At 47.6% G+C, this 15717-nt stretch overlaps 1 protein-coding gene across 2 annotated transcripts in view; it reads left to right on the top strand.

Annotated features, from left to right (window-relative positions):
* The window catches only part of ELL (elongation factor for RNA polymerase II), a 53353-nt gene that overhangs the window by 32906 nt on the left and 4730 nt on the right, over positions 1-15717 (top strand). For both annotated transcript variants that reach the window (XM_060275345.2, XM_060275346.2), the window contains exons 5-10: positions 650-903; positions 2967-3091; positions 6485-6590; positions 8898-9369; positions 11688-11754; positions 13080-13251. In XM_060275345.2, coding sequence (XP_060131328.2) covers positions 650-903; positions 2967-3091; positions 6485-6590; positions 8898-9369; positions 11688-11754; positions 13080-13251 — 1196 coding nt within the window. The remainder of the gene's footprint in view (positions 1-649; positions 904-2966; positions 3092-6484; positions 6591-8897; positions 9370-11687; positions 11755-13079; positions 13252-15717) is intronic.

Here is a 15717-nt window from a genome sequence, read left to right as displayed (position 1 = left end):
GTGTGGCCATTGGGCTGCATTTGCCACTTAAAGCCATAAACATGGAAGAATTCGTCTTCCTCATCTGTTGGTTGGCCCAAAGTCGATACAGTGGTACCTTGGTACTCAAACAACTTGGAACCCAAACACTGCAAACCCAGAAGTAAGTGTTCCGGTTTGTGAACCTTTTTCAGAAGCTGGACGTGCTCGGTTTTGAGTGTTACGCTTCCGTTCGGAGTGTTACGCTGAGGTCTGTCTGTTTTTGCTATTTTGAGTTTTTGCGGCTCTTTTTTTTTTTTTTATGACTATGTGGAACCCAGTTCGGCTATTGATTGATTGTGTGTGTGTGTGTGTGTGTGTGTGTGTGTGTGTGTGTGTGACTGCAGTACATGGTTTATTGCTTTCATTTTATGGATCAGTGGTCTCGTTAGATAGTAAAATTCATGTTAAATTGCTGTTTTAAGGGTTGTTTTTAAAAGTCTGGAACAGATTAATCCAGTTTTGCATTACTTTCTATGGGAAAGCGCGCCTTGGTTTTGGAACAGACCTCTGGAACGGATTATGTTTGAGAACCAAGGTACCACTGTATATCCATTTTTCCATATTCCCACCCTTTCTCCCCTCACAAGAACAGCACAGACCCCAACCCTTTCCGTTTCCTCTCGCTTAGGCAAGACGGTCAAGGTGCGGAAGCCGGCCCCGGGGGCTTCAGACGCTGTCCCTTCGCGGATCCGCCCGACGCCTGTCAACATGGCCAGCGCTATCAAGAAAGGAAACAGCGCCGTCTCCCAGCGGCCCTTCAGAGACCGCGTCCTGCATTTGCTGGCTCTCAAGCCCTACAAGAAGCCGGAGTTGTTGTTGCGGCTGCAGAAGGACGGCCTCACACCACAAGACAAGGACTCCCTCGATGGTCTGCTACAGCAGGTGAGTCTGTGCACGGCCTGATTCTCCGTAGAAGTCCGGGGTTTCCGACCATGGATCTTTATTATTCCTCCTCCTCCTTTTTGGGGGAAATTGTTTTTATTTGATTTTACAAATTCATTTACCCTCACAATCGCAAACAATAAAAATTACACAAGATTCTTCTGAATCTGAAGACCTCCCCTCCATGGGTTCTTTAAGCAGCTTTTTTTTATAAAAAAAAAACAACCCTGCATATTATAAGTCCATCTAATTTACAATCCTCCGTTGTATCCAAAGTCCTTGCAGGAGTTATTTAAAACCTGCCCAAGAGTTCAAGTGTTTACAGTGGTCTTTCAAATCTATATATATATATAAATGTGAACTGGGCATGTGGGTGTGTTTCCACTTTTCACCAAAACCGCTTGACCGATTGAGATGATATTTTGACACAGCATCACATGTGAATGTCCGAAGGCTATAGGAAAGTTTGCTAACACAGATGCCACACCTGTGCCAGGTAAAAAAAAACCCAAAACCCCTGTTCCAGAACGCACCACTCAGCCAAAAGTGCATGCTGGGAAAAGAACCAGGTTGCAAACCATCGCCCTCTAGTGGTGGCTACACTGGTACTGCACCTATAAAACCTTCCCTCTCAACAGCACCTTGGCTCCTGTTTACATACTAGGCCCGAAACCTTTACAGACAAGGCTGAATGGAGGTACTGACTCGCCTGGGCGGGGGAAGGAGGGGATGGGATAGGTAAGGACATGGTTGGACCACTCACAGGGATGAGGGGGCGTGATACGTCATGGGTCAGGACAGGGTGGGGGGAATCACAGGGATAAGCTGTGGGTGGGGAGAGGAGGAGGCGGGATACGTCATGGATCAGCACAGGGTGGGGGGGTATCTCACAGATGAGCCACAGCAGCACATGGCAGAGCCAGCTAGTATAATATAAATTTGTCCCATTCTTTGTTGAAGTTTTGATCCTCCTGGGTTTCCCGGTTAGTCTCTGCGTAGTCCAATAATTTCATCTGCCAGTCCACCCTAGTATATATCTTGTCGTCTTTCCAACTCAGGGCAAGATGTATCCTTGCAGCAGTGGTCGTGTACATGACCAGTCTTTTCAGTTTCTTCGGTATACCTGCACCTACAATTCCTAACAAAAAGGCTTCTGGTGTTTTTTTCTTTTAACAAAAGTTGGTAGCTTCGAGAACACTGTCCAGCCATCTCGTCCTCTGTCGTCCCCTTCTCCTAGTGCCCTCAATCTTTCCCAACATCAGGGTCTTTTCCAGGGAGTCTTCTTTTCTCATGAAGTCTTGAGGGAGTCTTGGAGCCTCAGCTTCAGGATCTGTTCTTCCAGTGAGCACTCGGGGCTGATTTCCTTCAGAATGGATAGCTTTGATCTTCTTGGGACTCTCAAGAGTCTCCTCCAGCACCAGCTTCTGAAGAAGTGTGCATGCACACGAAAGCTCATACCAAAATAAAAACTTAGTTGGTCTTTAAGGTGCTACTGAAGGAATTTTTTTATTTTACTTCGATCCAGACCAACACGGCTACCTACCTGTAATCCTCCAGCACCATAATTCAAAAGCATCAATTCTCTGGCGATCAGCCTTCTTTATGGTCCAGCTCTCACTTCCATACATCACTGCGGGGAAAACCATAGCTTTAACTATACGGACCTTTGTTGGCAAGGTTATGTCTCTGCTTTTTAAGATGCTGTCTAGGTTTGTCATCTCTTTTCTCCCAAGAAGCAGAGCCCAAGAAAGTAAAATCTCTCACTGCCTCCATTTCTTCCCCTTCTATTTGCCAGGAGATGATGGGACCAGTGGCCATGATCTTAGCTTTTTTTTGATGTTGAGCTTCAGACCATATTTTGCGCTCTCCTCTCTCCCTCCCTCTTCCAGGTTGCAGTGTAGCCCAGTAGAACGCGAGACTCGTAATCTCAGGACCGCGGCTTCAAGTCCTGCTTTGCAGGGGGTTGGACTGGATGACCCTCATGGTCTCTCCCAACTCTCTGAGATTCTGTGTTTAGGGATTGAGAAATAAACCCTTCCCTGTCCTCTCCCTCCCTCTTCCAGGTTGCAAACATGAACGCCAAAGACAGCACCTTCACCCTGAAGGATTACCTTTACAAAGAGGTTCAGAAGGACTGGCCAGGATACTTGGAAGGAGACCAGCAGTTGCTGAAGAGGATCCTTTTCCGGTAAGGGCTCTAGCGGGGGGCATTTCCCCTTGGGTTAAGCATCCCTAGGTGTTAGTATCACAGAAGGGGATGCGGGTGGCGCTGCGGTGTAAACCACTGAGCATCCTGGGCTTGCCAATTGGAAGGTCGGCAGTTCGAATCCCCGCGACGGGGTGAGCTTCTGTTGCTCAGTCCCTGCTCCTGCCAACTTAGCAGTTCGAAAGCATGCCAGCGCAAGTAAATAAATACAGTGGTACCTCTACTTACGAATTTAATGCGTTCCGAACGCACATTTGTAAGTCGAAAAAATGTGTAAGTCGAATCCCATAGGAATGCATTGGGAGAAAAAATTCGTAAGTCGAAGCAACCCTATCTAAAAATTCGTAAGTAGAAAAAATCCTATCTAAACCGCATCCAAGATGGCGGACGGAGCTCCGTTCCTAAGTAGAAACATTCGTAAGTCGAGTCATTCGTAAGTAGAGGTACCACATAGGTACTGCTGCGGCGGGAAGGTAAACGGCATTTCTGTGTGCCGTTGTGCCAGAAGCGGTTTAGTCCTGCCAGCCACATGAGCCGGAAAGCTGTCTGTGGACAAACGCCGGCTCCCTCGGCCCAAAAGTGAGATGAGCGCCGCAACCCCAGTCGCCTTTGACAGAACTTACCGGTAACCGTCCAGAGGTCCTTTACGTTTTTTTACCTTTAGTATCACAGAACAAGGGCAGGGAAGGTCTAGGGCCTCCCTAGATGTTGTTGGTCTGCCTTCAGACGTCATCTAAAAGTCAGTTGTTTATTTCCTTGACATCTGATGGGAGGGCATTCCACAGGGAGGGTGCCACTACCGGGAAGGCCCTCTGCCTGGTTCCCTGCAACTCGGCTTCTCGCAATGAGGAAACCTCCAGAAGGCCCTCGGTACTGGACCTCAGTGTCCGGGCAGAATGATGGAGGTGGAGACGCTCCTTCATGTCTACTGGGCCCAGGCCGTTTAGGGCTTTAAAGGTCACCACCAACACTTTGAATTGTGCTCGGAAACGTACTGCTGCGTCCTCCTTTCTCCCCCGATCTCTCCCCCCCCAACCTCATGAAGGACTTCCTTCTATCTTCCTGAATCTCCCAACCATCTGCTTCATCAAATGCCCACGAATTCCGGGGTTAGGAGAGAGGGAGGAACACTTTTCCTGCATGCACTTTCTCTGTGCCACTCGAAATTTTGCAGACCGTGTCGCCTCTTCCTCACCTTCTCTCTAAGCTAGGAAGTCCCACATGCCCACGCCGACGCCTTTCTCCATGGGGAAATTGCTCCAGTGGGGATGCGTGGGGAGAGAGAAACACCGATGAAAGATAGGAGTAATCGTATCAGTTTGGATAACAAAACACAGCTCGCCCGCCCAGCTGTTGCAGTGCAAGGATACGGGCTTCCTGGGTGCAGATTTTTTAAGAAACAGGGAGCCAGCCCTCACTTCTGAGCCTGATGGGCTCAGTTTTCTCGCTCGGGCAGCTGGATCCTTGCCAGTGGCTATTTTTGCTCATCTAGATGCCAGGATATATGTGCCCGGGGGAAAGGGGTTGGTGAGAGACGTAGCTGCTGCTTCCTCCTCCTTCTCCTTGGGAAACTTTGGTGCAGCCATGCACCTCCGTGGCACGATTGCGTGTTTGTGTGTAGGCCCGTTTGCCAACTTGTTATTTTCCGTTTCAATTAAAATTCGGCACCCAGGCCTTCCCAATGTACACGCACACACACAGGCCCCCCGGGGGCCTCGTCCCTCGCCAAAGAAAACTCTTGGCGTTTTTCAGACTCTCATTAAACCAACCGCGTCTCCTCCGTGAGCCAACTGGATTTACGGACCATGGAAACTGTTCAAAACAGAGTGTGGGGTTAGGAGGGGGGGGAGTGGATTTTTGTTTACCTTAGCTGGGTCTGGGGGGGGGGAAATAACTGCAATAGAAATAACCCCTTGGCGTCCTCCCCCCCCCCCCAAGCTTTGCATTATAACAGAAAAGGTCCAAGTCAAGTGATGCCTTTGGAGACCCACTTATTTTCTTGCGTTTTGCTAACCAGCTGGTTTCAGGAAAGAGAAATAAAGACAAATAAAGTTTTTTAAAAAATAAAATAAAAGGATAAGTTGCCATAATTGCCGTTAAAAGACATGCAGGATACTGCTGAGCAATAATCGAACCGCACAAGAGGGAACGCGTGTGGTCTAAATTCGAACTAATTTCTCATACAGTTGGACCTTGGATCCCGAACGCCTTGGGAGTCGGAACATTTCGGCTCCCAAACGCCACAAACCCGAAAGTGAGTGTTCCAGCTTGTGAACGTTCTTTGGAACCCGAATGTCTGACGCGGTCCCAATGAAAGAAGAATGGCAACTTAAGTTGACAGAATATGCACAACTCGCAGACTTAACATAGAGAATAAGAGAACAAGAAGAACATACGTTTAGGGAAGATTGGGAAACGTTTATTGAATATATGGGGGTGAATTGTGCACACTTGAAAATGTTGGCAGCGTTAAGATAAATTCAACAGTGTAAAGTCAGTTTTGAGGATGGAATACTGAATGGTTCGGTTTATGTAAAAGGTGCAGGGATTTACAGTATGCAAAATGAAGTGTGGAAAGAGAAGAAGGGAAGCCATGCATATTTTAAAGATGTTTAAATGAGTATTCAGAATTGTAAAACAGAAAATATAATTATATATATCAATGTGTGTGTGTATGTCTCTCTCTCTGTGTGTGTGTGTGTATAGAGAGAGAGACAGACAGATGTATGTATGTATATTGTAGGGGGCCGGAGCCCCCAAAGTTGATGGACATTGCCATTCAAATGGTGAGTGTGTGCCACATCTTGCCATTGAGTATTCCAGACGGGGCTTACTTGACACACACACACACCAAATATTTAAATTGGCACCCCTGGTTAGGAAGGGCAACATGCCAAGCCTTGGAATGCCAGCATTCCAGGTTATTGGGGTGAGAAGAAATACATTTTCTTGCCCCTGTCTTCCTTGAATACACCCAGTTACAGGTAGGTAGCCGTGTTGGTCTGAGTCGAAGCAAAATAAAAAAATTCCTTCAGTAGCACCTTAAAGACCAACTAAGTTTATATTTTGGTATGAGCTTTCGTGTGCATGCACACTTCTTCAGATACACTAGGTAGTGTATCTGAAGTGTATCTGAAGAAGTGTATCTGAAGTGTATCTGAAGAAGTGTGCATGCACACGAAAGCTCATACCAAAATATAAACTTAGTTGGTCTTTAAGGTGCTACTGAAGGAATTTTTTTATTTTGAATACACCCGTTAGTCCCTTTTACACACAAAAAATAAAATAAAAATGAAGACTTGGCGTGGCTTAACAAACACCTTTTCGGTTTCTTTGTTTGTTCTTGTCCTCCGCTCCCCCCCTCCCTGCCCCCAGGAAACTCTGCCAGCCGCAGAACACCACCTGCCCCCCAGAGGCACCTGCTCCGGCATCACCAAAAGACAACGCAAACATCTCCTCCTCCTCCTGCTCTCCACCCCAGGTAGGTGCTGAGTCCCCATTGCAGGGACATGGCTTAGTGAGATTTTCTGGTCTCAGGCAGCCAGGTAGCGTCCTCAATGCCGGGAAAAGGGAATTTTCCTGCTCGCTGTGAAGTTTGTGGCCAACAGGGGCCCTGTTTTATTATTATTTATAGTCATACATCGGCTCCCGAACGCCTTGGGAGTCGAACGTTCTGGCTCCTGAACACCACAAACCCGGAAGGGACTGTTCCGGTTTTCGAACGTTCTTTTGGAAGCTTGAACGTCTGACGGGGCTTCCGATTGGCTGCAGGAGCTTCCTGCAGCCAATCAGAAGCCGCGTTTCGGACTTCCAGAACGGATTTTGTTCGACTTCCGAGGTACAACCGTATTATTATAACTTCGGTTTTGCATATTTTTATACCCGGCTTCCATCAGCAAAGCTAGCCCAACCTAAAACTCTCCTTTCGCTCAACTTCCACCTAAAACTCTGTAAAGAATGGGGGTGGGGTGGGGTGGGGTGAATAATTGAAAGAGTAATAATACATCTTTCAAAGGCCTGGAAATCAAGCCCGATGAGGAACAGTTGAAGGAGCTGGGCATGTTTAGTCTTGGGAAGAGGAGATATGAGAGCCATCTTCGAGTATCTCAAGGGCTGTCGCAGGGAAGAGGGAGCAGGCTTGTTTTCTCCTCCTCTGGAGGGTTAGGACTCGAACCCGTGGCTTCAAGTTTTACAGGAAAGGCGACTCCGACTATGCACCCGGAATAACTCAACTGCTTCAGTTGGCAGAACTGGGCCTACATAATACCCATTCCACATTTGTAAGAACTCTTACTCTTTCAATTATTCCCCCTTTGGCGCCTGCTGAAAAAGACCTTAAAAGTTATTTTTGTTCATTTTTCTCGGTGCCAATGTTTTTATTTTTTGTTTTTTTTAAAAAAATAATTTTCTATTAGTTTTTACACATATTTCCCAGCATGACATCCTTTTAAACACCATTTCGAAATGTTTGGCTATCACAGCCTAAGACTTCCTTCAACCTCGACTGATAGTGTTCTGAAGTCTTTCTAATTTTGTTGCTATAATTATTGCTATGAACTCAAATTTCCAATGCATCTATTCTTAACTCTTTTCATGGTAATTTTACTCCTCACGAAACGTCTTTTAACCCTACAAACGATGTCAGTTGCTAATGTTATTGCTTTTCTCGTGAGCTACTTTGGGATTGTTGGGTGTGTTGTATGGGCAGGTGTATAAAAATTATTACTATTATTATTATTATTATTATTATTATTATTATTATTATTGGCATCATACGGAATACCAATCCTTCTGGCAATGTATCTATGCCCATATCATCAAAAATATTCTGCAACATTATTTTTGGGCGACGGAACAATCGTTTTCCTTTGTGATATTTATCATTTCCATCAAAATCAAACTGGCGGTTCCTTCCTGTTTACTTGCCATCCTCTAGCCCTCACAGGGGGGCTGTTTGATTGTTAAGGGGGGCTATTGAATTATTAACAGTTAAACGCCTTTGCGGCTTCCTCCATGCGAGTAGGAGTTCGCCTTTTGAACAATAAGAATTATATGTCACCAGTGGGCGGGGGGGGGGGGCTAATCAGGATTTTAGAGATGCTTAGGTGGGGCATGGCCAAAAAAAGGGGGGGTTAGGAACCACTGCTCTAACTCAGGCACCCCCAAACTTCGGCCCTCCACTCCAGATGTTTTGGACTACAATTCCCATCTTCCCCCGACCACTGGTCCTGTTAGCTAGGGATCATGGGAGTTGTAGGCCAAAACATCTGGAGGGCCGCAGTTTGGGGATGCCTGCTCTAACCTGTAGTTTCCCAAACTTTGGTCTCTGGACTACAAATCCCATCATCCCGAGCTAGCATGGCAAGGGATGATGGGAAATGTAGTCCAAAAATGTCTGGAGGCCCAAGTTTGGGGAAAGCCTGCCTTAACGCTTTCTAAAAAAATTCCTTCAGTAGCACCTTAAAGACCAACTAAGTTTTTATTTTGGTATGAGCTTTCGTGTGCATGCACACTTCTTCAGATACCAAGAAAGAGGATGTCAGTTTGTACCTGGGCAAGTTTCTTGGTGAGGTTGATGGACTTCCATTTCATGCGGCTCAATGTGGTGCCTTCCATAGTTCTGGTTACAGGTAGGTAGCCGTGTTGGTCTGGATCGAAGTAAAATAAAAAAATTCCTTCAGTAGCACCTTAAAGACCAACTAAGTTTTTATTTTGGTATGAGCTTTCGTGTGCATGCACACTTCTTCAGATACCAGAACGCTTTCTGTTCTTCTTCCCTCCACCCTAGAAACGACCCCAGCCCACAGATTTCACCGACCCTCTGTCCAACAAAAAGCCCCGCATCTCCCACTTTGCGCAAAGGACTCAGCCCACGCTCAACGGAAAACTGCGCTCGGCCAACGGCAGGGAAGCCCCCCTAGCGCCACCCCCGGAGGTGGTCACCTCCAGTAACCTCTTGCCGGCCCTGGAGCTTCCCAGGCCCCACAACCCCCTCGCCGACGTCAGCAACGACTTGGGGCACAGTGGCCCCAACTTCGAGGCGCCGGATCCCGCCGAGAGGCTGGCGGTGGCGGCGGCGGAGGTCCCCCTCCAGCCGGTGACGGACTCTGTCCAGGTCAGCAAACGGAGCAAGAAGAGGCTAAAGAAGGAGAGGGAGAGGAGAGCGGCCGAGCAGGAGTCTGAGCCCCGGGAGAAACCGAACTGCAGCCTCAGGAAACGCAGCTCGAAGACCACGGCGCCTTCATCCCAGGACGCGGCAGGTGGGTTCAGCGGCGCTGGGTGGGCATTTTGGGGGTTGCGGGTACCTCTGGATCGCGCGCGGCAAAAATAAAAGGTTGTTTTTGTTGTCGTGTTACTGCCCAGCAAAACCTTGAGGGGAGAGAGGGAGGAGGAAGCTGGGCAGGAACAGCTGGGAGGAGAAGGACAGGAAATGGCAGAAGGAGAAGGGGAGGGGTGGCAGGAAGCAGCCACGGAGTGAAGGGGCTCGCTGATGCTGAGCCGGAGCCTCCACCAGCTCAGGAACACAGGGGGAGGCTACGCAGGTCCCTTTAGCTAGGGAGAGGCGGGAGTTGAAACTTAGAATGCAGAGGTGGAGATTAGGGCTCCCTAAGCTTTTATGTTGGAGAAGAAGCTGCCAAAAGTTACTTCCTGGATCTGAGTCCGACAGTACAGATGGCTGAATGATGTCTACTGCTTTTGTACATATGTAAATAAAGACTGAAATATGTGTAGCTCAGAGTAAGCGGCACCATTTCTTGTGGAAAGCACCCCACCACTCTTTATACAGGTTTGCAGGAGAGTGGAGAAAATGTTATAGTCAATTGAAATCACAGGCAGGGCTGGAAACGTAAAGGAGTGAGGATGATAAAAGGAATGTAATGTAGGGTATCTGTTATAGAAATAAGTGCAGTGGCCCCTTGGTTTTTGAACGTCTCGGAAGTCGAACGTTTCAGCTTTCGAACGCCGAAAACCCGGAAGCAACTGCTTCGGTTTTCGAATGCTTTTCGGAAGCCGAACGTTCCACGCGGCTTCCGGATTGAGTTTTCTGTAAGTAAATGCTTCCAGGTGTAAATGCTTCGGCTTTTGAACGTTTCGAACGTTCCAGAACAGATTATGTTTGAAAACCAGGGTACTGCTGTATTACATTAAAGGCAGTAGGTAAAGGATTTTGACAGAAAAACATCGTAGATGAGAAGTCAAAATGCTGCGGGAAAATTGCATGGAAAGTAAATTTGTTAAATTGTTTGGAAATCAAATAAAAATGTATGGGGGGGTGGGAGGAATGCAAAATTCCCTTAGATCAGTGGTTCTCAAAAAAAAAAAATTCTCCAAGCCACACTTTCAGGATAAAAAAATGGCTTGCCCCGCACCGATTTTATTAAATAGGAGAACGAAAAGAAACAACTCCTGGCAGTGCTTGATTCATAACACAGGACGCAACTGCTTTATAACAGGATCACAGGACTTCCAGGAAATAATAAATGTCACAGAGAACTGAAAGAAGAGATAGATCTATGCACGTTCTGCAAAATGTAGATCCGTATTGATACCACCGCAATACTGTACCACAACTGAAACGTTCGAATATTTCTCCGATTCTCCTTCCCGTCAAACCTGCCACCCGTGTTTGGGTGTGTGTGTGAGCCGCACCCTTTTTGAGAACCATTGCTCTAAATCCAGAAAGCCCCAAATTTTTGTTCTTTGGCTTTCCCTGTGGCTAGGTGCTTTCCCCTTGGCATGGCCGCTAGGTGGTGGTCAAGGTCAGCCCAAATTCCATGAATTGCAAGCCAAGAGAGGGGAGAGTTGCTTTCGTTGCAGTCGGGACTGGCTGGTGGGCTTCTCTTTGGGGCATCTGATTGGCTGCCTCGAGGGGAGGATGCTCGGATAGGGCGGGCCTGATATAGCCCCCCACCCACGCCGCTGGGTCTCAGCTTCAAATGGACCAAGCAAATTTCATTTGAGGAGAAGGCTTTTTGCTGGCTACCAACCATGAAAGCATGAGAGCCACAGGAAGTTTTCCCTCTGAATGGCAGCTGTTGCCTGCGTTATAAACTCGGATATGCAAGCTAGGTGCCAAACGCTTAAACCAAGATTGCAGTTGCCCAAACGGGAATGTCCAGTTGCCATTTTGGGGGCAAAGCAGCTCTGAAGTCTTGTTGTTGTTGTTTTTCAAATGGTTGGATGGACTGGGACTGATTCTCAGTTAAACATCTGGCCAGTTCAGATGAGAAACTTGAGCTTTAAGAGCTTTGAGAACTTAAAGAATAAAAGCCACTCAACCCAGGGACAGTCCACATGTACTGTATATTGGCCTCTTCCGACCTCTTTTTCTTATCCTGCTGCTGCTCGGGCTGTACGGAAAAACCATTTTCGTTCCGCAAATTCATCTCTACTGTGCAGATGGAGTATAACTGGTGGAATATTCCACAGTATGTGGTGGTTTTAGTGTGTGAAAACAGTCCAGATCTGTCTTTAAAGCAGAATGCCTCTCTTTGGAGAGCAGTCTTTTGCGACGTAGAGCCAGGAGCTCTCCTTAGGACTGATTTTCTCGTCTCCTTCTCCCTTTCCCGTTCTCCAGGTTTAAATGGGACGTGCAACAGCTCCAGCGTTCCCACGTCGACGTCGGAAACGCCCGATTATTTTCTGTAAGTGTTGGCGGACCCCTCGTGCTGCCGCTCCGGGTGATGAGAAAGGGCCATTCTACTAGGTCATAGCAATGCCCAATCGATTCAGCAACCTCTGCGGCCTTGGTCCCGCTTGTGAATGAATGGGCTTTTGGTCGGGTCTAGAAGGGTCTCTCCTTAACCATCTGGGCTTTGCGAAGTCCCCCCACCTACCTTCTCTGTCTCTCTTCCCCCACCCCATACACTTTTGGTTTTTTGTTTTTTTAAAAAAAAGCTCTCTCACTCGACTTCACCACATGCCCCCCCCCCCCCGGGCTGCTTATGTCAGTAGAACCTGCCATTATATATTAAAAAAAACAGGACTCGAACCCGTGGCTTCAAGCCACAAGAAAGGAGATTCCAACTAAACATAAGGAAAGACTTTCTGACATTCAGAGCTGTTCGACCGTGGGGTGGAAGGTGGTGAACTCTCCTTCCTTGGAGGCTTTTAAGCAGAAGTTGGGTGGCCATCTGTCTTGGACGCCGTAGCTGAGATTCCTGAATCGCAGGGGGTTGGGCTGGATGACCCTAGGAGGGCCCCTTCCAACTCTGCGGTTCTGGGAATACAAAACACTTTTGAAGCCTGTACCCAAATAGAATGGGACCATTGAACTTTGGCCAGAAAGAAAGGGCTGGGTCCCTACGAGGGGAAAAAAGACAGCCAGCAGCTGCATATTGAAGGTGCCCGGGGTGCCGGTTCCACGATTTAGACTGCCCCAGAGCAAGCCCCCACTCTGGGTTGCCAGAATCTGCCATTCTGCAGATCTCAAAGAAGGGTGGCAGTGATATTTGAGACCTGAGCTGTTCAGGACTTTAAACGCATGCGAGAGCCTGGAAACTAACACTGTGGATTGGCCCAGATAGGAAGAGGCCACTCTGGGCCTATTCTGGGTCCAGCACATCTATAAAACAAGATAAAACGCCAAACATTGAAGACTCCCTGATACAGGGCTTCCTTCAGATGTCTTCTGTGTAGTTCTTTATCTCCTTGACATCTGATGGGAGGGCGTTCCACAGGGAGGGCGCCACCACCGAGAAGGCCTTCCTCCTCCCATCGCCATCCCAGATGATTAATCTTACTGGCTCTTTGGGGTAGCCTTTTAACATCTCAGGGAGGTGGGTGGCACACAGGTTTCGTATCCCCGCCACCTTAAAGAATAATAATTCTATCATTTGTACCCCACCCGTCTGAGTGGGTCACCCCTGAGATTGGCCTCTGTGAGTTCTGGTCACCGAGGGGCATTGCAAGCCTGGGTTTTGTTTTGTTTTGTTTTTGTCCTTCATTTCCCTCCTTAATTTCCTCGCAGCAAATACGGCCCCATCTCCTCGTCTGAGCAGCGGCAGAGCTACAAGAACGACTTCAATGCGGAGTACAGCGAGTACCGCGACCTTCACGCCCGGATCGAGCGGGTGACGCGGAGGTTCATGCAGCTGGACTCGCAGCTCAGGCAGCTCCTGCAGGGCTCTGAGGAGTACAAGGTGAGCTGGCGGCAGTCGGAAAATTAGAATATCGTCGAAAAGTGCATTTATTTCAGTTATGCAACTTATTATTTTTTATTTTTCTTTAAATTTTTACAAATGCTTTCTTCTGGAAATTCCACAGTAATAAAACAAACAGTTACAATAATACAAAAATAAACATAGCTATTACATTTCATTAATTACATTCCATTTATAATTGACCTGCCTAATGACAAATAATTACAATTACAACTATCTCAGGCATCCCCAAACTTCGGCCCTCCAGATGTTTTGGACTACAATTCCCATCTTCCCCGACCACTGGTCCTGTTAGCTAGGGATCATGGGAGTTGTAGGCCAAAACATCTGGAGGGCCACAGTTTGGGGATGCCTGGTCTATGTCGTATATTGGTTTCACCTTTTAAGTTGCATTACTGAAATATATGCACTTTTCGACGATATTCTGATTTTCCGAGTTTCACCTGTCCTGCTCGCAACGGCAGCCTCCTATGCTTGGCAGCTGGCCATCTGAATTTACACTTCTTCTTCTTCTTCTTCTTATTATTATTATTATTATTATTATTATTATTTTCTTAAATTTGTATACCACCCTGTACTCTTAGATGTCAGGGCAGATCAACATATAAAAAACACAGAGTACATAATAAGGTAAAGGTAAAGGGACCCCTGACCATTAGGTCCAGTCGTGACCGACTCTGGGGTTGCGCGCTCATCTTGCATTATTAGCCGAGGGAGCTGGCGTATAGCTTCCAAGTCATGTGGCTAGCATGACAAAGCCGCTTCTGGCAAACCAGAGCAGCACATGGAAACGCCGTTTACCTTCCCGCTGTAGCGGTTCCTATTTATCTACTTGCATTTTTGACATGCTTTGCACTTTGATGTGCTTTCGAACTGCTAGGTTGGCAGGAGCTGGGACCAAGCAACGGGAGCTCACCCCGTCACAGGGATTCGAACCGTTGACCTTCTGATCAGCAAGCCCTAGGCTCAGTGGTTTAACCACAGCGCCACCTGGGTCCCACATAAGAAGAAGAAAGACAAAGACAGCCCAATACAGTCATACCTTTCATAAATTTTCATAAATTCATTTTCACGCAAAAACTTTGTCAGGAGTTTTCAATCTCTGGTAGATATCAGGCAATGATTTTCTCCAGTTGAACATGTCAGCTTCATCACAGAATCATAAAGATGGAATGGGACCTGGAGGCCATTTAGTCTGACCCCCGTGCGATGCAGCTCGAAGCCATTTTAACAGCCATTCCTCCTAACCTAATTAGCTAGGTTGCTTAGAGCAGGGGTCGGCAAACTACGGTCTGCCGGCTAAATATGGCCCCAGGGGGTCGTTAAACTGGCCCCCGGCCCTTGTCGCCCGCTCGGTCAGCCCCCGTGCGGAGCTAAACCGGCGCGCTGGGGCGCAGCCACGGCTTCCTATTGGCTGCAGGAGCCAAAGGCCTGCTTAAAGAGGAAGGTTTTCGCCTGGCGCCTAAAGGTGTATAATGAAGGCACCAGGCGAACCTCCCTGGGGAGAGCATCCCAAAAGCAGAAAAGGCCTTGTTCTCGTGTTGCCACGAACCTCTCAAGGAGGAGGCACATGAAGAAGGGCCTCGGAAGTTGATCTCAGGGGTTCAGGGAGGGGTCCAGGGGGTACACTTCTTCGGATACACTGAAACAGAAGTCACCAGACCCTTATGTATAGTCAGAGGGTGGGGAGGGGTATTACTCAGAAGGGTGGTGGGAATGGGTGATTGGCTAATAGGAGTGGTAAACCTGTGGACGACTGTTAACGACTGCAATTGGTCATCAACAGGTTTACCCCACCTATCAGCCAATCACCCATTCCCACCACCCTTCTGAGTAATACCCCTCCCCACCCTCTCTCTCTATAGGTCTATATATAAAGGTCTGGTGACTTCTGTTTCAGTGTATCCGAAGAAGTGTGCATGCACACGAAAGCTCATACCTATAACAAACTTCGTTGGTCTCTAATGTGCTACTGGAAGGATTTTTTAAAAAAAATTTGTTAAGGCTTTACAGTGGTACCTTGGGTTACAAACACTTCAGGTTACAAACTCCACTAACCCAGAAATAGTATCTCAGGTTAAGAACTTTGCTTCAGGATGAGAACAGAAATCGTGCGGCAGCAGCAGGAGGCCCCATTAGCTAAAGTGGTGCTTCAGATTAAGAACAGTTTCAGGTTAAGAATGGACCTCCGGAACAAATTAAGTTCTTAACCAGAAGTACCACCATATAAGTTAAAAACCAACGCTTTGAGATGGACCCAGCAACCGACTGGCATCCAGTGCAGTTGGGCCAGGATTGGCGCTGTATGTTCCAACCAAATTGCCCCAGCGAGCAACCCGGCTGCTGAATTCTGCGCCTGCGGAAGTTTCCGAACGATCTTCGCAAATCGCTTGGCTGAGCATTTGTTTTCTCCATCAATGTACATTAAAAATCCTAGCGGAACAA

Source organism: Zootoca vivipara, chromosome 6 (assembly GCF_965207765.1).
Source record: "Zootoca vivipara chromosome 6, rZooViv2.hap1.1, whole genome shotgun sequence".
Classification (NCBI taxonomy): domain Eukaryota; kingdom Metazoa; phylum Chordata; class Lepidosauria; order Squamata; family Lacertidae; genus Zootoca; species Zootoca vivipara.
This window is presented reverse-complemented; position numbering and strand designations above follow the sequence as displayed.